The sequence below is a fragment of the Crocuta crocuta genome, unplaced genomic scaffold (assembly GCF_008692635.1).
Source record: "Crocuta crocuta isolate KB4526 unplaced genomic scaffold, BGI_CrCroc_1.0 scaffold64, whole genome shotgun sequence".
Classification (NCBI taxonomy): domain Eukaryota; kingdom Metazoa; phylum Chordata; class Mammalia; order Carnivora; family Hyaenidae; genus Crocuta; species Crocuta crocuta.
The window spans coordinates 6076927-6094184 of NW_027530640.1; the positions used below are offsets into that span (position 1 = coordinate 6076927).

Genomic DNA, 17258 nt, shown 5'->3' on the forward strand with positions numbered 1-17258 from the left:
ATGCTTAACCAACTAAGCCACCTAGGCGCCCCTAAAAATTTTTTTTCATGTTTATTTATTTGAGAAAGAGAGAGAAAGAGAGAACGAGTGGGGGAGGGGGCAGGGAGAGAAGGAAACACAGAATAGAAAGCAAGCTCCAGGCTCTGAGCTGTCAGCACAGAGCCCAACGTGGGGCTCAAATTCATGAACCACAAGATCATGACCTGAGCTGAAGCTGGATGCTTAACTGACTGAGCCACCCAGGTGCCCTGTAAAATAAGTAAATAATCTTAAAAAATATAAAGGATGAATTTCACTAAATGTAAATTTTTTTAGAGTTTATTTATTTTGAGAAAGAGAGAGAGAACATGTGCACATGCTAGCAGGGTAGGGGTTGAGAGATGAAGAGAGAATCCCAAGCAGGCCCTACAGTGTCCACGCAAAGCCCAATGGGGGATTGATCCCATGAACCATTTGATCATGACCTGAGCTGAAACCAAGAGCTGGACACTTAACTGAATGAGCCACCCAGGCACCCCTCACTAAATGTAAATTAAACCTCAGTAAACCTGACTTTTTTTTTTTTTTAAATTTTAGTTAGTTAACATACCATGCAATATTGGTTTCAGGAGACTTCAGTGATTCATCACTTACATACAACACCCAGTGCTCATCACAAGTGCCCTCCATGATACCCATCACGCATCTAGCCCATACCCTCCCACCTCCCCTCCATCAACCTTCAGTTTGTTCTCTGTCGTTAAGAGTTTCTTGTGGTTTGTTTCCCTCTCTTATTCCGTCCCCTCCCCACCTTTCCATATGTTAATCCGTTTCCAGGAATCCTGACTTTTAAAAAAATGTCCGTATCAGGACACCTGGTGGCTGAGTTGGTTAAGCATCTGACTCTTGACCCTCGTTCAGGTCATATTCTCACAGTTTGTGAGACTGAGCCCATGTTGGGCTCTGTACTAATCATGCGGAGCCTGCTTGGAATTTTCTCTCATCTCTCTCTGCATTCCACCCTCAAAATAAATAAATAAACTTAAAAAAAAAGTTCTTATCAGTTAATCCAGAGTAATGGAATACATATACGAAAAAATTTAGTTGTATATTATGGGAAGTATAATATGGTTTATAAGAGTAAACCTGACAGATGGCAGTTACATTTGTGGTGAGCATAGCAGAACGTATAAATTTGTGGAATCAGTGTAATTACTGTTATACCTCTGAAAACTAAAGTAATGTTGTGTGTCAAATATTCTAAAAAAAAAAAGAAGAAAAGAGGGGCACTTGGGTGGCTCAGTCAGTTAAGTGTCCGACTTCGGCTCAGGTCATGATCTCAGGGTTCGTGGGTTCAAGCCCCGCATCTGGCTCTGTGCTGACAGCTACCTCAGGGCCTGGAGCCTGTTTCAGATTCTATGTCTCCCTCTCTCTCTGACCCTCCCCTGCTCGCGCTCCCTCTCTCTCTCTCTGACTCTCAAAAATAGATAAAAAACATTAAAAAAAAAAAAAGAGTAAACCTAACTATCCAACAGCAATGGAAATGGCCATAAAGAACACTATGAGGCCATTTATAATGTTAAAAAATGGCCTACGAGGTTATACATTAAAATGTAAAAAATGGTTGGTGTGCTTGGGTGGCTCAGTTGGTTAAGTATCCAACTCTTGGTTTCACTCAGGTGAAACCTCACCGTTTTGTGGGTTCGAGCCCTATGTCTGGCCTGGCAACTAGCAGCTCGAAGCCCACTTGGGATTCTTTCTGTCCCTCCCTGGTTCACACTATCTCTGTCTCTCTCAAAATAGGTAAATAAACTTTTAAAAAAGTGTGAAAAAATATTATCTTTGGGGTAGGGTTATAATACATTTTTTCTTTATCTGTATTCTATAACTTTCCTACAATGAACATGGATTGCATTTGAAATCATAAAACAAATTTGAAAAGAGATTTTTCAAAGTAACATAACTAATGAGTACAGAAGAGTGCTAAAAGCCTAAGAAATATCTAAACCTAATACACGTAAATAAATATTCTACCAAAAAAATCTGAAAGTAGTGAAAAATATCAAGAATATTTAAATTGTTCTGTGTTTCAGTTCCATCTACAGCACAAAGGACCAGGGGAAGGGGAGCATGGAGACTGTGGAATAAAGCACAATCAACCAAAAAAGGGATAGTCTCATTACTTGGGATGCTAGACAAATCAGTCTTCAATGTCATGTTATAGGCTAAGAGAACAAGCAGGATTATTTTCATTTTGCTTCATTCTTAACTCAAACACAATTATATGCATAATGAAAAGAGTAGAACTGAATTTCAAGATAGTGAGGGTGAGTAACAGGGCCCTTTTATCCATTCTGAATGTGTTTAAGTCACATGGCCCAACTGACTGCTCCCCAACATACCAGAGATTTTCCAGGTGAGATGATAGTACTGCTGGTAATCTGCGAAACCCTGGCAAACATGAGTGGTGCTGAAAGTCTGAAAGTACGCAAATGCTGTTTTGAGTTTCAAAGTAGAAAGAAAGGTAGATTCCACAAACTATGCCAGTGAACTTGACATCTATTCCAAGCAAAATTCTGGCTGGATTATTAAATCCATTCAGAAAGGAAAGCCCAGATCACTAAGTATCAAATCATTACAGACTAATACTCTTAGTGGCTTCTGGGTATTTGCATTTCAATAAGGCATCTTGGAAATAGATCAGTTGAACATCATGGACAAAAGAGTACTGTTTAATGGGTTGAAGAAATGTATGAAGAAGTATCCAGTGATGGCCTGAGGGCTTGGTCCTCAGTTTGGATTTGCTTAACACTAAAAAATAAAATAAAATAAAATAATGTTTATTTATTTTTGAGATAGAGAGAGAGAGACCATGAGCAGGGGAAGGGCAGAGAGAGAGGGGGAGACAAAGAATCCAAAGCAGGCTCCACGCTCCGAGCTGTCAGCACAGAACCTGATGTGGGGCTTGAACTCAGGAACCATGAGATCAGACACTTGACCAACTGAATCACCCAGGTGCCCCTGGATTTGTTCACCATTTTATAAATAACTTGGATGAGAACAGGATACAGATGAGCATATTTATCAAATCTATAGCTGACACAAAGCTAGGAGGAATGGATAATAAAAGGATGACCAAATCACATCTAAAAAGGTCTTGACAGGCTAAAACTCAATGTCAAATCTAACAAGATGAAATTTAACAAGGGTAAAGGTAAGTCTGGCACTTTTAAGTCCAGAAAATGAATACAAGTACAAGACAGGGGAAGCTTGACTTGATGGCAATTCAAGTGGATAGTATCTAGGGTTTTTAAATGACTGAAATCACAGTTTAGGCCCAAAGCTAGGATGTAGAAGAGAGCAGGGTTTAGCTTCATAAATATTATTTTCCTTTCAGCTCAACATAAACTTTTTGATAGATTTGAGAAATGTAACAGGCTGCGTCAGGAGGTCCTTCCTATCCAAGCCAAAGTTAGATAATTCTCCCAGATGCTGAAGAGATGGCACTGGAATTCAGTGGAAAGTTTAGCAAAAGACCCCAGATACTGCCAAGATTCTACAAATCTATTTATAGGTAGATGTAATTACAATTTACAAACCAAAGATAATTTCATTTCAATTGATTTAAAGTTAACTCTGCTAAATGGGAAGCTCAAATTAGGTTCTCTTTTTTTTCTTTTATCAGTACAACTAATATCCTCTCAATTGGGGTCTCAAGTGGGCACTACCTGGGATCATTCTTCTGTTAAACCTTACACTGAATTCCGGTACCATCTCTTCAGCATCCCAAAGAATTATTTTTCCTCTATTAGTCCAAATACTCTTAAAAAGAATGACAGTATTACTTCCTCACTTCACATAACTAACTTAAAAATAGTTTAAAACTTGTTATGGAAGTAATATATGGTCTTTATAAACAAAATTAAAACTTTTTGATAAACATAAAATGAAAAACAATGGCTCCTCTTCTGCTTTCTGCCCCCAAATATTCCCCAAACTCAACTGGACTTCCCTAACTTCTACAAATCTCCTTCTACAACTCCCTGAGGACTTAGTCTTTACACCATGACAGCTTTTTATCATACATCATTTAATTTCTTTCCCAAAAGATTAGAAATGCCTAAAGATTTGTCTTTTATTTCTTTGTAACCCATTTACCAAATATAGGCATTCCAAAGAAAAACAACATTTGCTGAACTTTCTGATACTTCTTAAATAAGAAATAACAATATTTAGATACGAAGTCTTTCACTTCATATTTAAGTGTACATTAGTTGGTTTTACCAATCTAGCATTTACTATCTAACCTACCTATCAAGCTCATCACTGATTTATATAGATCCATCCAATTGTGCTGTTAAAGAATGAGATCTGCTCATCAAAGCATGACAATCCCATAGACATGATTCAATCTAGAAATGAGATGCCATCAACTTGAAGTTGAGAGGATATAAAGGACTCTAGATAGTGCAGCCATCTTGGGACCAACAGAGTAGATCTATCCAAGTGTGGATCCAACACCTGAAAGATCAAATCTGAGAGTCAGAGAGTAGACCCTGGTGACATAATTTAGCACACCTACCAAGCGTTACCGTCACTCTATTCTTGAGTTCAGAATTGTCTGACTTCAAAGCCTTCTCCTCCAGGAGGCATACTACCCTGACTTCCTAGGTGTTTATCCATATGCTCAAGAAACTCTTTTCTTCAGGTGTGACAGGTAGAATTCATGGAGAGAAGAACAACAAAAAAGAATAAAAAACAGAAATGTAAAAATAAAGATACACATATACATTAAGCTAACTATGAGCAATAAATTATGGACTTGCAAATGTTAACAGCATGAAATGCCAAGAGAGGGAAAAAAATGGTAGTTTCGGTGTACCTGTTGGTAGAAGAAAAAAGGCTTTACCAGAGAGGGGCATCTGGGATGATCCCTGCATCATGCACTGCCTCTCGCTCACTAGCCACAGTGGCCAGCTTTCAGTTCTTTTCTCTCTTTCTTTTTTTTTTAAATTTCTGAGAGAGACAGCATGAGCAAGGGAGTGTCAGAGAGAGGGAGATACAGAATCTGAAACAGGCTCCAGGCTCTGAGCTAGCTGTCAGCACAGAGCCCGACGCGGGGCTTGAACGCACGAACCGTGAGATCATGACCTAAGCCCAAGTCGGACGCTTAACTGACTGAGCCATCCAGGTGCCCCCAGCTTTCAGTTTTTATTTTTTTTATTTTTTTTATTTTTAGGAGAGAGAGAGAGAGACAGTGTGAGCAGGGGAGGGTCAGAGAGAGAGAGGGAGTCACAGACTGAAACAGGCTCCAGGCTCTGAGCTGGCAGTCAGCACAGAGCCCGAGGCGGGGCTCGAACCCACGAACCGCGAGATCATGACCTAAGCGAAAGTCGGACGCTTAACCGACTAAGCCACCCAGGCGCCCCCAGTTCTTAAAAACTATAAAGTTCTTCCTGTCTCAAAGCAATTATGTCACTGTCTGGATGCTCTTTCCCCAAATCCTCTTATGACTAGCTCTTTTCTGTTTGTTTAGAGAGGCGGAGGGGGGGGAGAGAGAGAGAATGAGAATGAGAATATATCTTAAGCAGGCTCCACTGTTAGGGGGAAGCCCAAAGCTGGCTCATTCCCGACCCCGGGATCACCACCTGAGCTGAAATTAGGAGTCAAATGCTCAAGGGACTGAGCCACCCAGGCGCGCCTCTTTTCTCACACTTTGGATCTCCGTTCAAATGCTGCCTCTGCAGACATTCCTTCCCAGTCCAACCAACCTAACCTAGACCCTTCTCTCTTTCCATCACCTCTTATTTCCTTCAAAGCTCTTATCACCAACTGTATTCACTTAAAATGTTTAGCTGTTCCACCCTCTTCACCAATGAAATCTAAGTTTCCTGAAAGCAGTAATTCCGGTCTTGAACATCTCCTTTTCTTTATACCCAAATTCTGACAGAGAGCGGCAGATAATTAATAAATTAGTATTCACTTAAGAGAATTAGTATTCACAAAAAGTGAGAAAAATAACTTAGGCGATACATCGGCGTTGCAGTCAGGCTGTTCCTAGGGAAGGCGATAGGAAGGGGGCAGGAAAAGCCAGATAGGCGGGAGACTTCACAGGGAGTTGAAGGTTTACGTCGGTGAGATGGAGAGTGTCGGGTCAGGGCTTCAGGCTTCCCCGGCCACGCGTGGGGTGGGCGGCTGGGTGGGCAAAGGGGCACACACCACTTGGTGCCCAACTCCTGGGCGTTCCCTTTGCAGAAAGCAAAGGTTAGGCTCTCTTCAGAACACCCCCTATCTCACCTCGCAGCCTAGGTCCCGCCCCGGAGACCGTACGCAGCCGTCTTCCACGCAATCACTAGCCCGTAGACACCAAACTTATCGCCTGGGCCGAGCCGCTGCGGAGCAGCAACAAGTGAGAGAAACAACCATCCTCCGCCCGTCCGCACTGAGGATCCGACACCAGCCGAGCATCCCGGCCCCTGCTCACTCACCGGCTGACGCGTTTCTCCCCGCCCCCAGCCCGCCCCGCGGCCCTACTAGGGGCCTAACTTACGCTTGTCTCCGAGCTATGAGCCGATGCATGGGAGTCGCCATCTTGCGCGGCTGAGGATTGCCGCGCTGGGTTTTGGGAAACTCCTCGGAAGGGGCGGGCACTTCGAACCCCCGCGGCGGCCTGAGTGGGCGGAGCCAGTGAGGCCTTGTGGGCCTCTGGGGCGAGCTTTGGGGTAAGCGGTGGGCGGGCGGGCGGTGGGTCTTGTCTCCTGTGTGGGTGTCCAGTTTAAGAAAGAAGAAGGAGGCCGGTTGTCTTGCATGAACGGGCTCTTGAAGGATGAGTGCAGGTATATTGAGTGGAGAGGCCGGGAGAAACATTCTCAAATAAGGGAAATACAGATATTTATTTATATATATTGTATAATATATATTTATACACATAAATATATGAAGAAAACTGCTCAGTGTTCAGAAATGAGTCTGGAGAGCAAAATAAAAAGGAATGAGCTTAAAAAAAAGAAATAAAAAGTAATGAGCAACACTGGGACCATAAATTGAAAGACTGACTGTAGTGAAAATATATGTTAATTAACTCTGTACTTATATATTTTGTAGGGATTTTATTAGGACCAAATGAGATTATGTAACTAAAGCTACTTTGTCCACTGGGAAGAGATACTAATATCTTTTCAAAAAGATTTTAACATTTATTTATTTTTGAGAGAGAGACCGAGAGACAGAGCACAAGCCGGGGAGGGGCAGAGAGAGAGGGAGACATGGAATGTGAGGCTCCAAGGCTCTGAGCTGTCAGCACAGAACCTAATGCCTGGCTCTAACCCGCAAACCATGTGACCTGAGCCAAAGTCCAGGGTTTAACCCACTGAGCCACCCAGGCGCCATAGAAGAGTGAATATAAATTGTTTTTAACATTTAGTGTCACATCATGGGAATTTTATTCCCTTAAATCAACATTCTTTAAAACATAACTTTTTGAGGTACATATATATGGACGTTTCTGGATGTCCATTTTTTTCAATTAATGTTTATGAAGCACCCAAAATGTTTTCAAAACTGAGGATAGAGCATTGAACAGGCAAAGTCCTCGCACATATGGAGTTTCTGCAAATGAGCCAAGGCAATGTCCAATGAGATAAAGAGCAATTTAGTACTGAGAGTTACAGAAGGTGATATCCTTAACCTTTGAGCAATCTTGTTCTTGAGAAAGTGGAATCTTATTACTCTCTGTTCTATTCTTCAGCTTGATTTGTTCAATTCTCAGTGCACTTCTGGACATCTTTTCCCATGTCAGTACATAAAGATTAATTTATGCTTTTCCTATGTTATATGGATTACATGGACATTCCACAATTTATCCGACCAGTACCCTACTGATGAACAATTAGATCATTTACCACAAGTCTGGGATGAATAGATTTTTAGGCACTCCTCTCTGTAATCTGTTCTTCTAGAAGTAGAATCACTGGGTCAAAGTGTGCATTTTAAATTTTGATTGGTATACCTATTATTCTTTAAATAGGTTTTACCCAAACATATTTCCTCACTAGGACTGAGAATGATCAAACTTTTTTGTTGTTGTTGTTAAATGTTTATTTGAGAGAGACAGAGTGTGAGTGGGGGAAGGGCAGAGAGAGAGACAGAATCAAAAACAGTCTCCAGGCTCTGAGCTGTCAGCCCAGTGCCTGATATAGGGCTCCACCTCAGGACCTGCAAGATCATGACCTAGGCTGGAGATGGATGCCTAACCAGCGGAGCCGCCCAGGCACCCTGAATGACCAAACTTTTAAACTCTTTCCTACCTATCGTTTTAATGAGGTTAAGTACCTTTCATATGATCATTGGAGACTTTTTTTTTCATGAATTGTCTGTCAAACTCTTTGCTTATTTTTCCTTTTCTATTTTTTTCTAAGTTTATTTATTCATTTTGAAAGAAAGAGAAACAGAGCATGAGAGCAGGGGAGAGGCAGAGAGAAAGGGAGAGAGAAAATCCCAAGCAGGCCCTGCACTGTCATTGCAGTGCCCCACTCAGGGCTCAGTCCCATGAAACACGATATCATGACCTGAGCTGAAACGAGAGTCAGACGCTTAACCTACTCTGCTACCCAGGTGCCCCTCTTTGCTTATTTTCCTATTAGATTTTTATCTTTTTAATATTGATTTGTAGAAATTTTTAATACTTTATGTAAAGACACTTCATTTTATATTTTACAAAAACTTTTCCTATTTTGTTTGCAGTCTTTAAACTTTGTGATCATTTACCGTGTACTAAGGCATTAATGTGTTAAACAGGCATTTTAAACAATCTTTTCCTGATGGGTTCCTGGGTTTGACTCACACTTAGAATGGCCTTATATGTCCCAAGATTATTAAAATGTGTTCTGTGAGGCGCCTGACTGGCTTAGTTGGTAAAGTATGTGAGTCTTGATCTCGGGATTGTCAGAGCTCCATCTTGGATGTAGAAAATGCTTTAAAATAATAAAAAATAAAATGTTTTATTGTAATTCTTTATTTACAATTACAGTTATATTCTCATTCCTCAATTTTACTGGGACACCTGGGTTGCTCAGTTGAGTGTCCAAGTCTTGATTTGGTTCAGGTCGTGGTCTCACCGTCATGGGATAGAGTCCTGTATGGGGCTCTGCACTGAACATGGAGCCTGCTTGGTATTCTCTCTCTTCCTCTCTCTCTGCCCCTCCCCTAATCCCTCCCTCTCTCTCTCTCAAATAAATATTTTTTAATCCTCATTTTAAGTTTTTGAAACACCATTTACTAAATCTATCACTTCCTTACTGATTTGAAAAGCTACATTATTTTATACTAAATATGTACAAATTTGGTTCGTTTGAACATTCTGTTTTCTTCTGAAGCTCTGTATGTGCCAGAATGTGTCATCATTTTAATTTCCATGCATCAGTAAGATATTGTGATATCTGATAAGGTAACCCCTCCTAATGAATCCTCCTTTTCCCCCAATTTTCTTCATTGTTCCTAGGGATTTATTTCCTTAGGTAAGCTTTATTCTCAAGTTTTCAAGTTTCCCATAAAACAAGATTCATCTGTCAGCTAATTTTAAAAGAAACTGCATAGGGGCGCCTGAGTAGCTTTGCCAGCTGAGTGTCCAATTTCCGCTCAGGTCATGATCTGGCAGTTTGCAGGTTCGAACCCCACCTGCTCTGTGCTGACAGCTCAGAGCCTGGAGCGTGCTTCGGATTTTGTGTCTCCCTCTCTTTCTGTCCATCCCCTGCTGGTGCTTACTCTCTCTCTCAAAAATAAATAAACATTAAAAAAATGTAAAGGAAACTGCATTATAGCAAATGTGAAAAGACGAGACAGAATGAGATGTAACAAAAGGAGAAAGCAAATGGCTTATATTTAAAAAAAATTTATTTATTTGAGAGAGAGAGAATCCCAAGCAGGTTCGGCAATGTCAGCACAGAACCTGATGCAAGGCTTGATCCCACTAACAGTGAGGTAGGTCATGACCTGAGCCAAAATCAAGAGTCGGACACCGAACTGACTGAGCCACCCAGGCGCCCTGCAAATGGCATTGTTTGTGATGACTTGGTTGCGCACTGGGAACCAGTGCAAGAATTAAAAGCCTCTTGAGAGTTCAACATAGGGGTCAGATACATCACGCACACAAAATACAGTAATCACTTGCTTTTTCAGTGGCAAGAGTAAGCCAATGTAGCTGTTTCCCACTGAGGCCCATGGGCTTGAGGGACCTTCATCTTTGTTCAGAGAATTTAGGCTAAAAGTCAGATGCTGACTTTTGTAAACCTTAATGGGTAGCAGCTGAAGGAATTAAAAAACTTGGGAAAGCTGCAAGTAATTTCTATCTGGCAAGAATGAATATTTTACTAGTCTTTAAGCAGGCTATTCCTTTATTCTAGGAAAACCTCCCCAAGTGGCTTCCAGTTATATAAGATGTCTCAAAGAACTGGGGGAGAGATGGATGTAAATAAAAGGCATGTGTTGGAAGGAACGTTTCTTTCTGGCCTGGGTGGCTTTGGGGCAGGATGGTTATTTCCTTCTCTGACCCTGACCTGTCAGTGAACACCTCTGGTTAGAGAGCTGCCTGCAGAATGGGGCCTGCTTCATGTGCAAATTGTACACATTTCAGGGCCCCGTGCTTAGAAAAGTCCCACATTTGATTTAATGCTCTGCTACTGCCATCTAAAAATTCGTAATTTTTGAACAGAGAGCCCCACATTTTAATTTTGCACTGGGCCCTATATATGATGTAACTGGTCTACACCGGAAGTTGTTCAAAGTGTTTTCACTTGGAGTGAAATGCAAACTAGCTCCACCGGGATCTGAAGAGGGGCGAGAACTGATCCTACCCTTCTTGGAATTCAGAATCGGTCTTTACCCTGAAGATTGGTGGCTATTGTTTAAAGAAAAAAAAAATTATCCTTTCATTATGTTTTACAACTAGTTATTCAAACTATTCAAGAAACTTCAGTGTTGTGTAATTGGATCCTGGGGCAAAATCATATGTGGGCTCTCTCTTCACATGCTTTTTTTGTACCACAAAAGGAGCCCTTTTCTTCCCAGTAGGATAAGAGAATTTGACTAAATTGGCTAAATGACAGAGAGGTCCAGAGCAGGCAGACTATTGGTTTTGTCAAGAGGAGAGGCCTTGCAAAAGGACTGGTGAGAGGGCTTCTGGGCATCTGTGGGTATGAGACTCTCATTCCCGGTATGAAAAAAGAATGGTTTTTCCACCCACCTCTGGGCATGGGGGTGAGAACAGTGCCAGAGGCTCCTTGGAATCTGGTGAGAGCTGCCTTCCTCAGTTCTTCCCACTTTCCAAGATGGCTTGGAAACTAAATACGGTACTCAAAAGTTGTGTCACAGTCTCTTACCTTCAGACAGAGCTGCTTGGGCTCCTCACAGTCTTTGGGCCTTGATATAATACTCTGCTGTGATGTGGCTCCAAGGAGTGCTCGTAAAGCTGTGTGACTGTGAGCCCAGGATTTGCTCGTTCCTTCTCTTGTAATTTATTTATTTATTTTATGTTGTTTGTTTATTTTTGAGAGAGAGAGAGAGATTGAGAAACAGAGCATGAGCGGGGGGACAGGCAGAGAGAGACACAGAATCCAAAACAGGTTCCAGGCTCTGAGCTGTCAGCATAGAGCCCTACATGGGGCTGAGATCCACAGACCGCGAGATCATGACCTTAGCTGAAGTCAGATGCTCAACCAACTGAGCCACCCAGGCGTCCCCCTTTGTCTTGTAATTTAAATTTATCTGCAGGAGGGGAAAGGGAAAGTGAGGGATGTGCTGGGAGGAGGAGAGTTGAGAGATAGAACAATAACTACCCAGACTTGATTGTTTTCTCTTTGGGTTATCATGGCTTCCTTTAGTAAATCCCTTTTGTGATTAAGATGGTTCAAGTGAGGGCCACCTGGCTAGCTCAGTGAGTAGATCATGGGACTTTTTTTAAAAATTTTTTTTAATGCGTTATTTATTTCTGAGAGAGAGAGACAACGTGAGCAGGGGAGGGTCAGAGAGAGATAGGGAGACACAGAACCTGAAGCAGGCTCTAGGCTATGAGCTAGCTGTCAGCACAGAGCCCGACACGGGGCTCGAACCCACAAACCGTGAGATCATGACCTGAGCTGAAGTCAGACGCTTAACCGACTGAGCCACCCAGGCGCCCCAGATCATGGGACTTTTGATCTCAGGGTCATGAATTTAATCCCCATGTTGGTGTTGAGCCTACTTAAAAAAACAAAACAAACAAACAAACAAACAAAAAACAATGGTTCAAGTTGGGTTTCTGTGTTTTTCCCCCCAAAGAATTACTTGACTTTATCACCAAAGGTAGAATTTATCCCCAGTTTACAAATGAAGGAACTGAGAGACTCAGGCATCTTCATTTCAAGTCCTGAAGGCAGGGGATTGGGAAAATTTTTCAGTTAGAAATAATTGTGCCTGGGTGCCTTGGGTAGCTCATTTGGTTAAGCGCCTGACTTCAGGTCAGGTCATGATCTTGCAGTTTGTGAGTTTGAGCCCTGTCTCCCTCTCTATTTGGCCCTTCCCCACTCACACACTCTCTCTCTCTCTTTTTTTTTAAATATATTTTTTATTTTTTTATTTTTTTATATGTTTTATTTATTTCTAGGAGAGAGAGAGAGAGAGAGACAGCATGAGCAGGGGAGGGTCAGAGAGAGAGGGAGTCACAGACTGAAACAGGCTCCAGGCTCTGAGCCAGCAGTCAGCACAGAGCCCGACGCGGGGCTCGAACCCACTAACCGCGAGATCATGACCTAAGCGAAAGTCGGACGCTTAACCGACTAAGCCACCCAGGTGCCCCTCTCTCTCTCTCTTAAAAATAAATAAATATTAAAAAAATAATCATGTCTCTCATAAATCTCATTGACTCAATACCACCACTGTGCCAAACTTTAAATGTCTTCGTTAAGTGATTTGTCCAAGGTGGCCCTGAACTTTTGCCATTACATGCCTTTCCCTTTCCTCTAGCCAGTTTGGTTTATCTTGAAATGATATAGAACCACTTCCCTTATATCATTGAGGATTCGACTGCAAAAAATAAAACAAAACTTTGGCTAAATAAACCAAGAATTTATTGGCAGCGTATTAGCTAGATCATAATATAGGAGGAGAAATTGCATGCCCAGCCTTGAAAGGGTCTTGAACCAAGAAAGTCCAGATCTTGCTCATGGGGAACTTGTGTGCTACTTTTTAGGCCATTGCCAGTGGACGTTTGGATCCAATCCCCTGCAGTGTCTGGGTGCCTCCCGTCTTAGGTCAATGGTTAAGGTCCCTGTAAGAGTTCACCTGGCTTCTTACTGAGATGTGTCCATCCTTCTAGTCAGGGGTGGGGTCCCACCATTAGCAGCTCACCAGAATGAGGAAGATCAGAAGAACACTGTAAGGAATGAATGCTGAGCAGAAAAACACAAAAGAGGTACCTTACATCCTGTAATAGGACCTTTCGACAACATCTTTTCTGTACATTGTTCACAGCTAGATAGAGTGGGAGAGGTCTCAGTGCTTTGTGAAGGCCTACAGTGACCTTACATTTAGAAATGTCATATAGCAAACTCAAAGGAAATTAGCTGAAATGAAACTCCCCATCTCAGCTCTCTTTCTGTCTCCCTTTTCTGGTGAGGATGATAAACTTCTGTACTCTACATCCAATCATTTTGATTGCCGAGTCAGATATATGGTGAATGTTTTATTAAAGTTCATATGAAATTCAGAATGATGCTCTAATATTTCTTCTTGACGTATTCCTATTCATAGAACTTCGCTGGGTTTCCCGTGCACCTTCCCGGCAGTGTGGGTCCTGAGACTAAAATGACTATTCCAGATTGAATTTGATAGTCTTGAAACCCCTCCTTTTTTAAAAATTATATTTATTTATTTATTTTGACAGAGAGAGATAGAGAGAGTGTGTGAGCTAGGAAGAGAGAGGGAGAGAGGAAATCCCAAGCAAGCTCTACACTCACATTGGATGTGGAGCCCAACGTGGAGCTTGATCTCATGACTGTGAGATCATGACTTGACCTAAAATCAAGAGTCAGACGCTTAACTGACCGAGCCACCCAGGCACCCCCACTCCTTTGAAAAAGAAAGGTATTTTTTTAATGTTTTATTTATTTCTGAGAGAGAGATAGAGAGGGAGGGAGAGAGAGAGACAGTGTGAGCAGGGGAGGGTCAGAGAGAGAGGGAGATATAGAATCAGAGAGAGACAGTGTGAGCAGGGGAGGGTCAGAGAGAGAGGGAGATATAGAATCTGAAGACAGGCTCCAGGATCTGAGCTAGCTGTCAGCACAGAGCCCGATGCGGGGCTCAAACCCATGAGCCGTGAGATCATGACCTGAGCCGAAGTCGGACGCTTAACCGACTGAGCCACCCAGGCGCCCCATCCCCCCACTCCTTTTTAAACACAAGTAATCCATTTTCATTATGGAAAAACTTGGAAATAGAGATTAAGAAAAAATAGTGTATATTACTTTGAGCTGTCTACGGAGAGATGTTTGTAGTTCTCTTTTGGGAAATGTAGCCATCTCCTATATCCATAACGTACCCTTAACTAATTATAACACATTTGAAATTATCACAGACAATATATGTTTGGGGAATTTTAATTTTGTTTAATGTTTATTTATTTTTGAGAGAGAGAGGCAGAGCGTGAACAGGGGAGGGGCGCAAAGAGGGACAGGATTTGAAGTGGGCTCTGACCTGTCAGCAGGGAGAACAGTGTGGGGCTGGAACTCAGGAACTTCGAGATCACGACCTGAGCTGAAGTCAGATGCTTAACCCACTGAGCCACCCAGGCATTAGCATCTAAAAACAGTGTCACTTTCACTGAATATACTTACTTTTTGAAAAGTTGAGTTTCACATAGACCTACTTTCTCTATTCAGTCTAGACAAAATTATTTTTTTTTAATTTTTAAAAACATTTTACTTATTTTTTTGAGAGACACAAAGAGTAGGGGAAGGGCAGAGAGAGAGGTGGACAGAGGATCCCAAGTGGGCTCTGTGCTGACAGCAGAGAGCCCTATGTGGGACTCAAACTCACTGTAAGATCATGACCTGAGCCGAAGTCAGAAGCTTAAATCACTGAGCCACCCAGGCGCCCCTAGACAAAATGATTTCTTTTTTTTTTTAATGTTTTATTTATTTCTAGGAGAGAGAGAGAGAGAGAGAGACAGAGTGAGCAGGGGAGGGTCAAGGAGAGAGGGAGTCACAGACTCAAACAGGCTCCAGGCTCTGAGCTGGCAGTCAGCACAGAGCCCGACTTGGGGCTCGAACCCACGAACCGCGAGATCATGACCTAAGCAAAAGTCGGACGCTTAACTGACTAAGCCACCCAAGTGCCCCGACAAAATGATTTCTTAAGTTTTCTCCTTTTTTTAAAAAAACTTTTATTGCTTATTTTTATTATTTTTTTTAGGTTTTATTTTTTATATTTGACAGAGACAGAGACAGAGACAGAGAGCAAGCACAGGGGGAGCAGAGATAGGTGAAGACAGGATCAGAAGCAGGCTCCAGGCTCTGAGCTGTCAGCACAGAGCCCTATGTGGGCCTTGAACCCACAAACCGTGAGATCATGACCTGAGCCGAAGTTAGACACTCGACTGACTGAGCCACTCAGGTGCCCCTTAATTTTTTTCTTTTAAGAAAGTTTACTTTTGGTGAAGGCAAAACAAATAGGAAAACACAGGATTTACCTGTAGGTCCTTAGGCATATATGGATTGAACATTTGTAAAACTTTATTAATGTCTTTGAATGTATATCTTAAGTTTTAAAAACTGTGAAGCAAGTAATATTTTATAGTATTAAGTGCTCTTCTATTGATAGATAAAACTTCTAAGTTGGTCCAAGGGTTGTGGGTTATCATTAAGCTGATATATAAAACTTCTGGAAAAAGGGTTTGCTTTTTCAAGTTACATTAGTAAAAAAAAAAAAACCCAAACTCTCAAAAATACTTCAAAATAAATTCCTTTCACTTTTCTTTCGAATGCTAATCAGAAAAATATCAAATCCAGATTCATTTTATGTGGTGTGTAAAGCAGAGAGAAAATAGTACTTATACTTTGTCTTATAAATAAGAATGGCAAGATAGCCTTTTTCCACAAAAAGCAAATCCAGCCTAAAAGTCCTTTGTTAATATTGAGAAGTGTTTTGTATAGCATCAGATTACATTCAGGGCAGCCTCTGGTATTGTCAACAGATCCTTTTCTTGTACTTGCTATCAGTAAATTTGCTATAAAGAGTTTCTTTTTGCACTGTCTAGTTTTTACCAGTCTTTTGAGACTGGTAAATTGTGAATGATCTTTGGAGATTAAGATTTGCTTCAGATTTCCAAGTATTACTAGCGTTTTTAAGTCTTGCCCATTTAAGGTAATCTGTCTTTCTGTTCATTACATGTTAGACCAGGATGATTTTTGTGAGAAAACATTCGTGCTCTATCTCTGCATTTAGAAAATACTAACTGTTCTGTTTCTTTTCCATTTCTTAAGTGAAGTTTCATGAAGCCATTTAAAAACGGATGTCAGGGGCGCCTGGGTAGCTCAGTTGGTTAAGCAGATAGCTCTTGATGTTGACTCAGATCATGATCATGATCTCCTACTTTGTGAGTTCCAGCCCTGCATCAGGTTCTGCACTGAGAGTGTGGAACCTGCTTGGGATTTTTTCTCACTCCCTCTCTCTTTGCCCTTCCTCTGCTCACGTTCTCTCTCTCTCTCCCTGTCTCTCAAAAGAAATGAATAAACTTAAAAAATAATAATAAATAAAAATGGATATCGGGGGCACCTGGGTGGCTCAGGTAGTTAAGCACCTGTTGATTTTGGCTCAGGTCATGATCTTTCGGTCATGAGGTCCTGAGCTCAAGCCCTTCGTTGGGCTCTACACTTGAGATTCTTTCTCACCCTATCCCTCTACCCCTCCTCATGCATTCTCTATCTCTCTCAACAAATAAATAAAATAAAAATAGATGTCAAAAAAGGCTTTTTTTAGTGGAGAGGTGTGATTGGCATATAACATTTCTTTCAGGTATACAATATAAGGATTCCATAATTGTATATACAGACGATCTCTGACTTACTATGGTTTGACTTAAAGTTTTTCAAATTTATGATGGTGTACAAGAGGTTCGCATTTCATAGAAACTGTACTTCAGGTTTGAATTTTCATCTTTTACCTAGCTCGCAATGTGTAGTATGACTTTCTCCCTTGATCTGGGTAGTGACAGTGAGCTGCAGCCACATGATCGTGTGGGTACCTGACTG

General features: G+C 41.5%; 1 protein-coding gene across 4 annotated transcripts in view; it reads right to left on the minus strand.

Moving 5' to 3' along the window:
• ZCCHC10 (zinc finger CCHC-type containing 10) overlaps positions 1–17258 on the minus strand; it is a 53284-nt gene that overhangs the window by 17925 nt on the left and 18101 nt on the right. For 3 of the 4 annotated variants that reach the window (XM_077768622.1, XM_077768623.1, XM_077768624.1), the window contains one exon: positions 6530–6847. The exons of the other annotated variant lie outside the window; for it this stretch is intronic. In XM_077768622.1, the coding sequence (XP_077624748.1) occupies positions 6530–6847 (318 nt within the window). The remainder of the gene's footprint in view (positions 1–6529; positions 6848–17258) is intronic. 4 annotated transcript variants of the gene reach the window in all.